The following is a 13987-nucleotide window of genomic DNA, read 5'->3' as shown; positions in this document are numbered from 1 at the left end:
GAGGGGGCGGAGTCACCGGGCGGAGGGGCGGGACGCGCGGTAGGGCCAAACTGGGGGTGAGAGAGCGAAGATGGCAGCTGCTGAGGAGCCGAAGCCCAAAAAGCTGAAGGTGGAAGCGCCACGAGCGCTGAGGTGAGAGCTACTCTACAGGGGGACGAGGGGGGCGGCACACGGAGGCCCGCGCGGGCTGGCGCGGCGGGCTGGTGTCCGCGCTGGAGGGCCGCCGTGCGGGACCGCAGTCGGAGAGCTGCCCGCGTGGCTGCTCTTTGCTTCAGCGCTCTCCTAGCTCGGACTCGGCTCAGGTGCGTTCCCGGCCTGGCAGCCAGTGACCAATCAGAGCAGTTGCCCCGGGGGCCGAGCCTTCCTCCGGTGCCACGTGCGAGGCCGCGCGGGCTGCGCTAGCGCGACCCCAAAGGACCTGTCTGGAGCTGCAGCCCTTCCCGGGGGTAGCGGGAAGGAGCCGGCGCCTGCGGGACCCTGGCGAAAGAGGATTCTTGGGATTTGTCGGAAGGCGTTGCGGAAGAGCGGCTTCACCTTTCTCAGCACGCCTCTGAAATCCTGTGGAGACCCATACCGGGGACCCGAAACTACCTCAGAGGCTTTGCTGGCGAGGTAGCTTTTAGCTAAATAGTTAGGAAAGTGTTTTTCTCTGCGTATTTGGCAGGAGCGGAGAGCGCTCTCTCTCAACACCTGACACGCATGTAATTGATGTTGCAACTTTCACTTATAAAAAGCCATTTGTTAAAAAGGCATTTCTTCCTAATAAGTAAAGTCCAGCGCGCGCAATGTTTGATGACTTTGAAGTGGCTCATTGGAAGGCAGTGATTTTTCTATCTAAAAATAGACACATCAAACTGATTTAAAACTTTGGGGCTATTACTGATTCTACAAGTCCCATTTATTTCAACATATCTTCTCCATGTTCAAAAGGATGATTTATCCACAACCGAAAAGAAAAGGTTAGTTAGGGGCCCTCTACCATGTTCTTGGTGGAATAGGTTATGGCCAAATCCCTTCCAGTGGCTTTAATGTACGCCTATTATTAGAGGGTTATTGTGCATGTCTAATACCACAAACGGAAATCATTAAAAAAATAAAACCCCGAGGATATTTTATTTTAAATTTTAGATTATCTGGGCCAGCAGGATGGCTCAGCAGATAAAGGCATTTGCTGCCAAGTCGGATGATGCCAAGTTCAGACCTCAGGACCTACATAGTGGACTGAGAGAACCTATTCTGTTGTCCTCTGACCTTCACATGTGGCCCCGCTCTCACTAAATAAACAGAATTGTCTCCATAGATTTTCTTTTAATTAAAACAATACTTTATATATAATCATGATCCATTTTAATATTGTTTACCATATAAAGTAATAATATAAAGAAAGACAGGGATTATTCATATTTTACAAGTGAGATTATTGAAGCTCAAATAAAACATTTAAGGAAGGGAAATATGAACCCAGGACATCAGGATTCAAGTTTATTATTTGGTTCTAGTGTGTTTACACAACATCCAAGACATGCTTCTGTTTTCTTATGTGTTTACAAATGACCCATGGTAATGTTTAACACTTAATATGTATATGCCAGGCACCTTTCTGCATTCTACATACTTTACCTCAATTCTGTAACAACCTAATAAGACCATTTCTATAATTATCTCAATTTTACCAAAGGAAACAGGCACATATCTGACATGTGTGTTTGTTTAAAACTTGTAAATAATTTAGATGAATAAAATTCTCTTTACACAATGCTAACCTAGTGCCTTCTGCAGAAGGGAAGTTAAAAGATTAGGTATTTTGACTATGGAACAGAGCTCTTTATTTTTATGTGGGGCTTTTGGAATTGACTGTTCCTAATTTTATTATACTGTATTAGTTTACCTTTCACGATTGCTGTATGGTAATGCATTTAGACTAAATTACTCTGTGATTTGCCTGGCAGTTAAGAGATTTCTACCCATTTTGTTTAACTGTTAAAGCAAATTGCTTATAAATTTGTAAGCACAATTTAATGTATAGACTCAGTCAGTGGGGAACAAATAAATTAATGGAATACATGTATAGATGTCAGGGAAAGAATTTAGGAATTTGTGAGTTCAGTTAGCTTTAGGGAAATAGTTTTTATTTATGTTTATATGTGTATGTTTGTGTGAATGTGTGTCACTTGTAGGTGTAGGCCAGAAGAGGGCTTTGGATGCCCTGGAGGTGGAGTTAAAGATAGTTGTGAGCCATCTGATGTGGGTGCTGGGACCCAAACTGGGCTCCTCTGCAAGAGCAGTATATGCTCTTAACCATTGAGCCATCCTTCCAGCCTAGGAAATGGTTTTTAACTAGAGGGGAATTTTATCTTAGAAGAAACATTTGGCAAAGCCTAGCGATAATTTTGGTGGAGTCGCGGTGGGTAGTAAAGCTCACAGGTGCTGCTAGAGAGCTGCTAAGAAGCCTCAGAGGGTGAAAGTGCTTGCTGCCAAGCCTAATGACCCATGCTAATCCAGATCCAGGGCCCTTGTGGTTGTGGGAATAGGAATGGCCCCCATAGACTCATTGAATGGGCTGCAGGGAGGGGCACTGTTAGGAGGTGTGGCCTGACTGGAGTAGGTGTGACTTTGTTGGAGGAAGTGTGTCACAGTGGGGGCCACCTTTGAGGTTCATATACGCCCTAGCTAGGCCTAGTCTGCTGCCTGTGGATCAAGATGTAGAACTCTCAGCTCCTTCATATATGCTCTAGCTAGGCCTAGTCCGCTGCCTGTGGATCAAGATGTAGAACTCTCAGCTCCTTCTCCAGCACCATGTCTGCCTGCACGCTGCTATCCTCCCAGCATCAATGAAATGTTTTCCTTTATAAGAGTGGCCATGGTCATGGTGTCTCTTCACAGCAATAAAAGCCTCACTAAGACAACCCATTTGGTATGCACTCATGCATGTGCATACATAATAAACAAACAAATAAATGTAATTTAAAACAAGTAAAAAGCTAGTATGGTGGCCCATGCCTTTAATCCCAGCAGTCTGGAGGCAGAGGCAGGCACATCTCTGTAGGTCTCACATTGACTAGGGCTCTATAGAGTGAGACCCTTTGTAAACCACAACATCTGAAACCTTTAGCAGAGATTTCCTTGTTTTGTCCCCCGTTACGGTGTTCCCATCAATGTATTAAATGATGCTTCTAGACATCTGAACTGTATGGAAGACATCCTTTAAGGGTAGAGATTGCCAGGCCAAAATTGTCAGTATTGTTGAGAGTGAGAAACTGCTTTGGGGAGCCCATCTTACAAGAGAACCCTCTTTTCTTATTCTTAATTTTTTTTAGGCTGGTTGCTTTTCAGGGCCTGACAGTTACTAAGATTTCAAAGAATCAGATTGCAACATGTTTTCAGGTGAGTTTGAGGAGAAAGAAACTGAGTAGCAGACATTTATAGAAGGGCTAATTTTCTCTTCTCTCCTTTGGAAATCTTATCCAAGCGCATTGCTTCAGTGGTCACCTCTAAGAAGACACAGCACCTTCCAAGTAGTGTTGAATACATGCCAAGTCTCTTTCTGTCTGTCTTTCAAGTATGTGCTATTTTAGGCATGGTGCTAAAAACTGGCTATGGAGAGAAAGAAAAAGGTATGATTCAGGTGCCACTCTCCTCCTGTGAACTAAGTAGAATTTGGGAAAAAGAAACCTGAGCATTGGTAAGATGAGTAGAAGTTAACCAGGTATGTTGTAAGGAACCTTTCTTTATATAGGATAATTATTCTGAAGTCCTCTCTTGAAGACTAAAGATAAGATGAATTGGCCAGACTGGAGTAGAAGGTCAGAGGGGTCTAGACTTCATTGGGCATTTTCATATGTGATATCTCTGTGTATTCACAGGTCTCACAAACTCATATAGTTCAGGCTGGCCTTGAACTTGATTGAGAAGCAAGGATAGCCTCTAACATCTGGTCTTACTGGTTTCACCTCACCAGTACTGGGATTGACATGGTCTTTGGAAGCTAGTTTTAACTGTTGAGTATCTCCAAGTGACTTGCTGACCTTTTTGTTGTTTTTGTTTTTTGAGGCAGGTTTCTTTGTATAGCCTTGGCTGTCCTGAATTTACTTTGTAGACCAGGCTGGCCTCAAACAGAGATCCACCTGCCTCTGCCTGGAAGAATGCTAGGATTATAGGCTTGTGCCACCGTGCCTGGTTTGACTTGCTGATCTTTGCAGTCGCATATATGCAAGCAAATTCATTTCTTGTCCTAACTCTTGGCTTTCTTCCATGCTTCCTGCATCACTTAGTAGCAGTACTGATCTCCTTTTCTCTGAAGTTTAGATTTTTATCTTGGCTTAGATTTCTTTTCTTAGCTTTCCAAGTAGTTTCTACAGTTTCAAGGTCTGCCTTATCTACTTTAGACACAAACTCCTCTTAATCATTAGAGCAAATACTTGCTACCTATGAACTTGGTATTAGGAAAGATTGACTCCTAAAAGCCAATTATCATGATTCCTTTGGACATTAATGATTAAGCATTGTTCAAAGGGTATGGGGAAGGATGGGTCATTTTGTAAAGCACTTACCCTGCAAGCAGGAGGATCTTAGTTTGATTTCCAGGACACATGTGAAAATGCCAAATGTGGTATGGTATACTTCTTGCAGCACTTGGAAGATGAAGACACAGAACCCTTAGGCCAATGAAAGACCTTGTATCAAACAAGATGGACTACATTCCCAAGGATAACACCTAATGTTGTCTTCTGGCCTCTACATGTATGCAAACATGTACACCAGTGGCCATGCACTCGTGTATACACCAGACACACATGCACGCATGTATGTGCATGCATGCGTGCTCAAAAAAAGATCAAGAGTCACATCTTTTACTGTTAGTTAAAAAGAAACACAATTTTCTATTCAGCAAACACAGCTTTTTCCAATTACTCATTCCTAAGCATTTCACTCACACACCTCTAACTTTCTTTTCCTCAGTCCCCTACATCACCATACATCCTATGTCATAAACCTAAACACAAGTCACAGGTGATGATTTATAAAACACATTTCCCCCTTAGGAAAAATCTCTGTAAGATCATTTTAATACAATGAGTTTATGGTTCCCACAGTGGTTCACAGAGATGATTAAATGAAGAAAATATATTCAGACCGAAAAAGTCTCTGGTGTGTTGTACAATGTCTGGTCATTATAACTCTTCAATTAAAGTCTGTTGTTGCACAGAGTAGAACTGATAGAGACCCTTCATCCTTCTAAACCCTACCAAACTCTATGCCTTCATTAATGTAGCCTAAAATCAACTTTGGCAGTTCTAGCTATGATAAGCTTTTCACCTTTATTTACAGCTCAATCCTTTAAGGCTTTAGGCCATGAAGGAATAGAAAACAAATTCTTCCAAAGACAGTTTTCATAAGGTCCTTATCTGGGCTTTATGTACTAGGGTGCAGTAAATGTGGGGGTGAGGGAAGGAGGGAAGGAGAAAGCGACAAAGTGATTGTGCAACTAGTGCTGGATATCCAGGGACAGGCCCGGAGGTGCTTGAGCTCAAGGAACTTGGAAAGGGCTCTAGGGAAAGACTGCATTAAAGGCTGTTTTTGACTTTAGATGTAAGACCGCCTGAGTCTGCTTACTTGCCCATTAAAGAGCAATCACCCAGAATCACTGGATTCTGAGTGGGAAGGGTGGTAGAAGGGCAGGAGGTGAAAGAGACCTCAGGCAGTGGTGAGCACAATAAGAGAACAGACTCAGGAGGCAAGCTTCAGTGAGACAGCTCATTTAATGGGGAGAACAAAGCTTACTTAAACCTTTAGGGGGTGGGTAGGGGCTTTTTGGGTGAGTGTACACCATTGGCCAGGGCCAGCATCCTGGGGATGCCCATTTGTATAAGGAGGAATTCCTGTTGTTGCTATAATAACCTTACAAGGGGAGAGGAAGTTTAACCTGGCTACCTGGGACTTTGTGACTTTCTGTGTGTGGCTGGGATTGGCCTGGGAGGTGGGGAGGTAAAGGTGGGGGCACAGTGCTACTGTGTGCCTGGACATGCAGGCCTGGGACGTGGGGGGGGGGGCGCACAGTACTCTTGTCCATCTCAGGATGAGATTCCAAGGTTTGTACGTGCATCTTTCCTCCACCTCCCCTCCCCTCTCCCAACTACCAACTAGGCTGTAGAACACTGAGCTGCTGAGCTCCCTGCCATCCTGGAACATTGCTCCTTTTTCCTTCTTCAGGAAAATCCTATTTCTGTGCAAAATGCTCACAATTGGGGTGGGAGGCAAAGGAGATAGAGTTATAAAGAGCTTTCTAGTCAAGGTGAAAGGCATGGATAAGGTTGTGGTGTCTGGAATCAAGACATATGTTGTGATTCCTGCTCCTAATAGCTGATTATCTTGGGAAGATTTGTTTACTTGCTTTGTGTATCTGTTTTCTACTTAGTAAGAGTATCTACCTCATAAGATTGTTAGCTATTAAACAAATAAATATAAAACATAGTAAATGTTGAATAAACCTAAAACAATAGATGTTGAATAGCTGCTATTATCATAGTTTTGCTTATTTTATGATACCCTACTCAGCACTAAATTCTCCACCAGTAAATTTTAAAAGGAAAAGAAATAAACACTTAGCAAGAGGTGGCTTGGTGGTATATACATGTCATAACAGCACAAGAGAGTCTGAGGCAGGAGGATTATAAACTTCTGGGCCAGCTCGGCAATTTAGTGAGTTTAGTCAGAGGTATCTATACTGTGGAACCTTTAAAAAACAGGCTCCCTAAAATTAAAGGTACACATCTCCAATGAATTAGGTTAGGGATGAAATATAGAATTATACCATGGGTTCAGGAACTGCTGGAAATATCTCGGCAGAGGATCTAGAGCCAGATAACCTGGGTGAAACAAGGACCTGGGCTGTGGTTGTCTGAGAGAAGGCTGAACTCATCTGCTCCCTGCTGTTGCTTTAAAAAGCTGTGGACCTGAAGCAAAGACAGAAGTGGCCCCACTGCCAGATGGCTCTGCATCAGGAACTGTCACCTAGTACAAGAGCACTGGGCTTGGACGTCATGGGCTCTGTATGCTGACCTGTCTCAGAAACTACTGGGAGAAGAAGGAGAAAGTCTGAGGTTGTGTAAAGAAGGAAGATCCTTAGAGAATAGGTACAGCTACCAGGAGATGAATCCATTTAAAATCTAATGGAAACATTAGAGTGCTTTCAAGACAACTATTTTAAAGATAAATAGTGACATAAGTGGTCATCAAAAAGCAAACAAGAGGTTATAAATAAGAAATATGTAAACCTTAAATAGATGGACTTAGAAATGTAGTTCTTAGAATTAAACCTACACATGAAAAATAGACCAGATGGTTTTGAAAGGAAAGGGATTGGAGTGGTGGTATAGCTCAGTAATAAGGACCTGTGCATGGCTCCATGTTTATTTTCCAGCTTGAAAAAAAGACAAATAGGAGAGGAGGGAGACTTGAGAGTGTTAGTATTATGATTTGATACTGGATGTGATGGCCTAAGCCCAGGGGGGGAGCCAGACTAGGCAGGTGGATCTCTGTGAGTTTGAGACCAGCCTGGTTTACATAGTAAACTGCCCAGCCAGGGCTACTTAGTGAGACCCTGTCTTAAAAAACAACAACACAACAAAGAGTAACCAAACAAAAAGAAGTCAAGGTTATCCTCAGCTCTGTGGACCATCCTGGGCTAAATGAGATACCACCTTAAACAAGATTAAATAATGAAAAATGAAATAAAAAAAGAAATATTAGGATAGGAATAATGGACCCAACTTATATGTATTTGAAGTCCAAAAAAAAAAAAAAGTGATATGAATGGGAAACTTTATAAGAAAAGCCAAATTCCTCTGGTTGAACGAATATTCATATTGGTAGTATGGTGAGGACAAAAACCAAATCAACCAACCAAACAAACAAACAAAAACCCCAAACCAAAAACCTAAGAATATAGATACGTTTACTTGCAATTATAAGAAGTGAGCATCTGGCAATGACTTGTAATCCATGGGTAGTGGTGTGACGCTGGAGTCCTACTCACCTGAAGGCTTAGACATAAGGAGCACTTGAACACAGGGATTGAGGGCTAGCCTGACAACATGATGAGCCCCTCTAAAATGGTGATAACAGTTACACTTAAACCCAAGGATTGTTATTGGATTGCGGTTTTTTATGATTTTTGCTTTTGCTGTATGTGTATATGCATGTGTGTTAATGTCTCTAAAAGAACAGAAATGATAGAATGGAATATATATAATGTAAGTAAAGGTCAAGCAGTCCAGCAGTGGATCTCTGCTGAAGGAAAGGCCAAAGATCTTGTAGTTGTTTAGTCCACAAGGCTCAGTGATGTCTCATCAGTCCCAAACTGGTGGTGTCCCAGAGAAGTCCTGGACAGTCGTCGGTCCCTGTCACAATCCTCAGAAAGTCAATTTTAACACTCATGTAGGATTGGCTCTGGAACAAGACAACTTGCCAACAAGAATGAGTGAGGGCAAGCAGGCAGGAAGCAAAGCCAACAGCTGGGTGGTGCTGTATGCCATTGTTCCCAGCACTTTGGAGGCAGGAGCAGGCGGATCTCTGAGTTCGAGGCCAGTCTGGTCTACAGAGTGAGTTTCAGGACAGCCAGGCCTACACAGAGAAACCCAGACTCAAACAAATACACAAACAAACAGAAAAGGCACAACTTCCTTCCATGTTTGTTTACACAGCCTGCCTGGAGAAGATAAGGCTTTCTCATAGGCCTTCACATTTCAAATGATCCTATCAGGAAAATCCTTCACAGGCTGCCCAGTTGCTTGGGTTTTAGTTGATTCCAGATGTAGTCAAGTTGAGCCAAGATAAGCCATCAGACCAGTTTATTAGGACTCGAGGCTAAGCTGGAGAATGTGATGTTCACTAGGTACATATTTGGCTAAATATTAGCATTACAGTTTAGTGTACTGTACTTGAGACACCAAATAAATATATTGGAAACAGTAAAATGATTGTTGTGACTTTATTGTAGGCTGCAATCTCTTGATCCATATTTCTGAAATCCCAAGTCTCTGGAAACTTACTGTTACTGTAATGAAACATCATGGGAAGGACAGGGTTTATTTGGATTATGCTTCCACATCACTGTTCATCACTGAAGAAGTCAGGGCATGAACTTGACTGGCAGAAACTGGAGACTGGGCCTGATGCAGAGGCCGTGGCTTACTGGCTTGCTCATCATGGCTTGTTCAGCCTTCTTTCTTGTAGAACCCTGGACTACCAGCCAAGGCTGGCACCACCCACAATGGGCTGGACCCTCCCCCAACAGTCACTAATTAAGAAAATGCCCTACAGGCTTGCCTACAGCTTGATTTATAGAAGCATTTTCTTAAGTGATAGAAGCATTTTCTTAAGTGAGGCTCCTTTCTGCTCACTTCAGTTTGTGTTAAGTTGACATTAAAGTGCCTGGCACTTTAGGTGCATTAGAAATGATGATTTTAGCAGTGAAACAAACTAATATAAAGCTCTCTGTAGTAGCTCTCTGAGGCAAAGATGTTCATTTTGTTTTACACTTGTCAAAAGTGTCTGTTAAATGGCACACTGCATGCATCCCTCTAGGCCATTTTATAAAATATTTTTAGGCACGCATTATGTCAGCCTTCCTAAAATCTGTAGCATTCTGAATTCTAAAACATACCTGGTCTCCAGGACTTAAGAAGTGGAGGGCAGAACCTTATTAAATATTTAAATAGTCAGCTGTGGAGTATTTGAATTTCTGTCAGTTGCTATTTTGTTTGTTGTAGCCAGGGTTAACCTTGAACTTACTTTGCACCAAAGGATGGTCTCTTTAAAATTTGATTCATGGGTTGGCAAGATGGCCTCCTTCACCTTAGTACATGGAAGTGTACACTCCACGAAAGGAAATTAGATCTGGCAAAAACTCAAAAATAGTGTGGGAGGAAAGAAAAGAAATACCAATAATTAGCAGAACAGAATACCACTAAAAATTTTATAGGAAATAGCAAAAACTCTTCCTGTAATAATTTTAAATGTAATGGAAATGGCCTCAATTTACCATTAAAAAGATGTAGACTTAATGGACTGGATTAAAAAGCAGGAACCAAGTATATGTTGTTTTCAAGGGGAAAAAAGTTAGCAAAGATATAAAAAAACTAAATATTGAAGGATGGAAAAAACTTCCAAGCAAATGGAAGCTGTAAATAAGCAAAGATGCCCTTATAGTCAATAAAGTGAACTTTAAGCCAAGCTAATTAGAGAGATGAAGGGGGACACTACATATTAATAAAGACAACACTTTATCAAGAAGACAGAACAGTTGTAACTATTTGGTCAGCCTTGGATACATTCTTACTTCCTCCCACACACCATGTGGGAGCGTGTGGGAGTTAGTGGTGCTGGTGTATGTGGGGAGCCAGTGAAGGTGGTGCTCACACATGTGGGGGAAGCAGGGTTAGTCTTCAGTGCGACAGTACAGTCACCATTTTTAGGACCCTGTGGAGAATAGAGTGAGGTGTGTCATCCTTCTAGCTAGAGAAAAGCTTTATATAGAAAATATTTCTGATAGCCCTACAAATCAGTCAATTCAACAAAAAAGCCTTGTTTTTCAAGGTCCAGTCATGTTTATAACTTTTCTACTCAGCTTGCACAAGGCTCCTGTGCTGTTTATACTTTGTACTTTATTGCTGTGTCAGTGTCTGTGCTTTATTTCACCATTGCTGCGTGAAGTCAGCAAACTGCTTGAGCAGCGTAGTCCTCCTAACTGCTCCCTTCACTGAAATTTAACTAGTGATGGGTGTTTTTTTTTTTTTTTTTTGTTTTGTTTTTTGCTTTTTTTTTTTTTTTTTTTTTTTTTTTGAGACAGGGTTTCTCAGTGTAGAAACCCTGACTGTCCTGGAGCTCACTCTGTAGACCAGGCTGGCCTCAAATTCACAAAGATCCACCTGCCTCTGCCTCCCTAGCGCTGGGATTAGAAGTATGTACCACCACCACCAGGCAAATTATGAATTCTTAAAATGTTAATTCTCTCCCTGTCTACTCTTTCCCCCTCCCCCTCCCACCAGTGTGTTTATATGTAGATGTCAGGAACTGGTTAGTTTTGTTATGTTGGTTCTAAGTACTGAGCTCAGGGTGAACTAGGCCGAGGGCTACATACTGAGAACTAATAAACAAAGTATCTAAGATTTTGTTTGTAACATTTAGTGTTGTAGAATGTACTTTTGTATTAGTTTCAAATTCTAACCTATTTGACAGTAGATAGGACCTTAAGATACTTAATTGTTCCGTAACCTTTTACCTTATTTGCTATATGGAATGACCTGGTGTATAAAATAATCTGATAGTAGAAGGGAGTATAGCTAAGAAAGTTGTTTCTAGATTGAATTTCAGATTTGTTTTGATCCTAATGAGTTTTTTACTATGGTGCTTCTTTCTTGCATTTGTCCATAGGGAAAATTCTTTCAAACACACCTTCCTCTATATGGACATAACTTCATTAAAACCCAATGGTTAGTGTTTTTTTTTTTAATACACACACACACACACACACACACACACACACACACACACACTAGAATTGCTTGTTTGGTAGAGAATGGATTTTCTGAAAGATTGACTTTACATAGATTATTTTTACCCTGGGTTAGTTACTGAGGCTGTTTTTGTGGTGTAACTATAGAGTCCCAAAGCAGAGAAGGTCAGTGACACAGTCCTAGATTCCCAGAGTGTTGTGTAATGTAGTGTACTGTGCAACCAGTGGGTAATGCCACATTTGGTCTTTTAAAGAAGTTTATAACTATATTTTAATTAAAAAAAAGCTTGAATCTAATAACTCACCCAAAAGGGGGTCACTTGAAAACAGAGTATTTCAAAAGGATTAATACAGATGTCTAAAGTTTTCTCAAATTTCTTTCAGTTTGATATATACAGCAAAATAAACATTTCATTCCCTGAAACCCAGAGCTGGTCTAAACAACCATCTAATTGAAATACAAGAAAATTATCTCTTGACAAATAAACAGTCCTCATGTGCTGTCTTTGAAGTTTAACCCCATTAGAGATTTGAACACATTCTTGGCTTACAGCCGTGATTGAAGAAGTTTTAAGACCTTTTAAAAACACATTTAAAGATGGTTTTTCCTCAATACAACTGAGATCTTACCAATTTTAGTTCTTAGTTTGGTTGAAGTTTAGCTGTTACGTCATAAAGGTAATGCAGACGTCTACTTGTGACTAAGTCTCTGTTCTCGTACACTCTCAATGAACTGGTTAGTGCATTTTTTGTGCGGGATAGGCTATGAAGGCCTATTAACAATTTCCGTGTGGATTTGTCTGTTTTACTAAATAAACCCTTACCTAATCTATATAATTGAACAGTTTAGATTTGAGCTGATATCATAAAGCACATTTTATTATTAAATATGGTAAGTACTAAATGTTTAGAAACAAATAGTATTTTAAATAACACGCAAAAAAAAAAAAGAAAAAAAAGAAAAAGATTTGTCTTTTGGGGGGGGCAAATAGGGGTGTAGGTTTTCCATATGATAAGGTGAACTTTGGATGAGTTAATCCTTACATTTGAATATTCTAAGGATTTCCTTTCTCTTTCTAATTAATTTTTACACACAGAGACAGAGAGAGAGTACATAGGGACACTTGTATGCCATAGCACATGTACGGAGAATCAGTTCTCTGTAATGTATGGGTTCTGGGATTCATTAGGCTCCCCCTGTTTTTGTTTTTTTGAAACAGAGTCCATGTAGCCTAGAGTAGTCTTGAACTTCCAATGTGGCCCAGGTTGGCTTTAAATTTGCAAGGATACTTCTTTCTCAGCCTCCCAATTGCTGGATGTCAGGCGCATATCATCACCCTAGCTGAAGGATTCTTTGTAGAGAAATAGATTTCTGTGCTTACATGCAGGGATCTATGCTTCAGTATTCCTCCGTGTTTATACTAAGTGAACAAGAATGTGTTTTTCCACTGGCGAGAACGCATGTACACACACCTGAACCTTTGTGAAGCTTGCCTGCATTCTAGAGAAGACTTGATGGTATCCTGTAAATATCAGTCAGATGTAGAGGTATTTAACTGTGTACTTGTTGGTCGTACTCTTTTTTTTTTTTTTTCTCCTTGAGACAAAAGTCCTTACTGAACTGGGCATGGTGTTGTATGTCTGTAATCCCAGTATTCTGGGAGGCAGAGGCAGGAGAATCGCTGTGAGTTTGAGGCCAGCCTAGTCTACAAAGCAAGTTCAGGACTGCAAAGGCTACACAGAGAAACCCTGTGTTGACCCCCCCCCCCCAAAAAAAAAAAAAAGTCCTTATTGCGCTTTTCTGGCTTGCCTGTAACTTTTTAGTAGAGCAGGCTGGCCCTGAGTTCACAGGGATCCCTCTAACACTGCCTCCCAAGTGCTGGGAAGAAGTTAACGCGCCTCCTTTTGGGCATGATACTGCTTCTGTAAATGAGATTAATACAGATTCTCTCAGCCTTACTCCCCAAGGACTGCTGGGAAAGGATGGTGGGAATGGGAGTGGGAGAAGGGTAGGACTGAGTGCAAATTCCTAGGGCGAGTGGAATGTGTTCCCTCCTCGAGCTGATACTTCCCGCAAATTTTGGCTTTGGTTATGAAAGCAGTCACAGACCTCAGGATGAGCCAGATAAGTTTGGAAATGGTGATTCAGAGTTGCATATAGTTTTTTTTTTTTTTTAAACTCATTAGACATGTTTTATACTCTAGATTGTTAGTGCTTGGTGAGATATTTACAAAGCTAGAGTCTACTATTTGTATATTTGTTTCACTCTGTTGTGAGAATTGAAGTCCAGAGAGGTTAATTTGTTTTCTAGGGAAACACAGCTAGCTTACTCCCTTAATAGATATTAAATACCAGAGATGAGATTTGATCCCTTATCTTTTAACTTCCCAATGTAATATACTACTCTAAAACAAATGAAGGATTAGTTTTCTTTGGATTTTGTTTTAGATGAAAATAACATGTTTAAAGAA

The 13987-nt window shown here is 41.1% G+C and overlaps 1 protein-coding gene across 1 annotated transcript in view; it reads left to right on the top strand.

The window, feature by feature from the left end:
- The first annotated feature begins 37 nt into the window (after window positions 1-37).
- The window catches only part of Adk (adenosine kinase), a 432164-nt gene continuing 418214 nt past the window's right edge, over window positions 38-13987 (top strand). Inside the window, exon 1 of the mRNA XM_055605919.1 lies at window positions 38-132. Coding sequence (XP_055461894.1) covers window positions 71-132 — 62 coding nt within the window. The 5' untranslated portion in view covers window positions 38-70. The remainder of the gene's footprint in view (window positions 133-13987) is intronic.

Source organism: Psammomys obesus, unplaced genomic scaffold (assembly GCF_907164565.1).
Source record: "Psammomys obesus unplaced genomic scaffold, mPsaObe1.curated_primary_1811, whole genome shotgun sequence".
NCBI lineage: Eukaryota > Metazoa > Chordata > Mammalia > Rodentia > Muridae > Psammomys > Psammomys obesus.
This window is presented reverse-complemented; position numbering and strand designations above follow the sequence as displayed.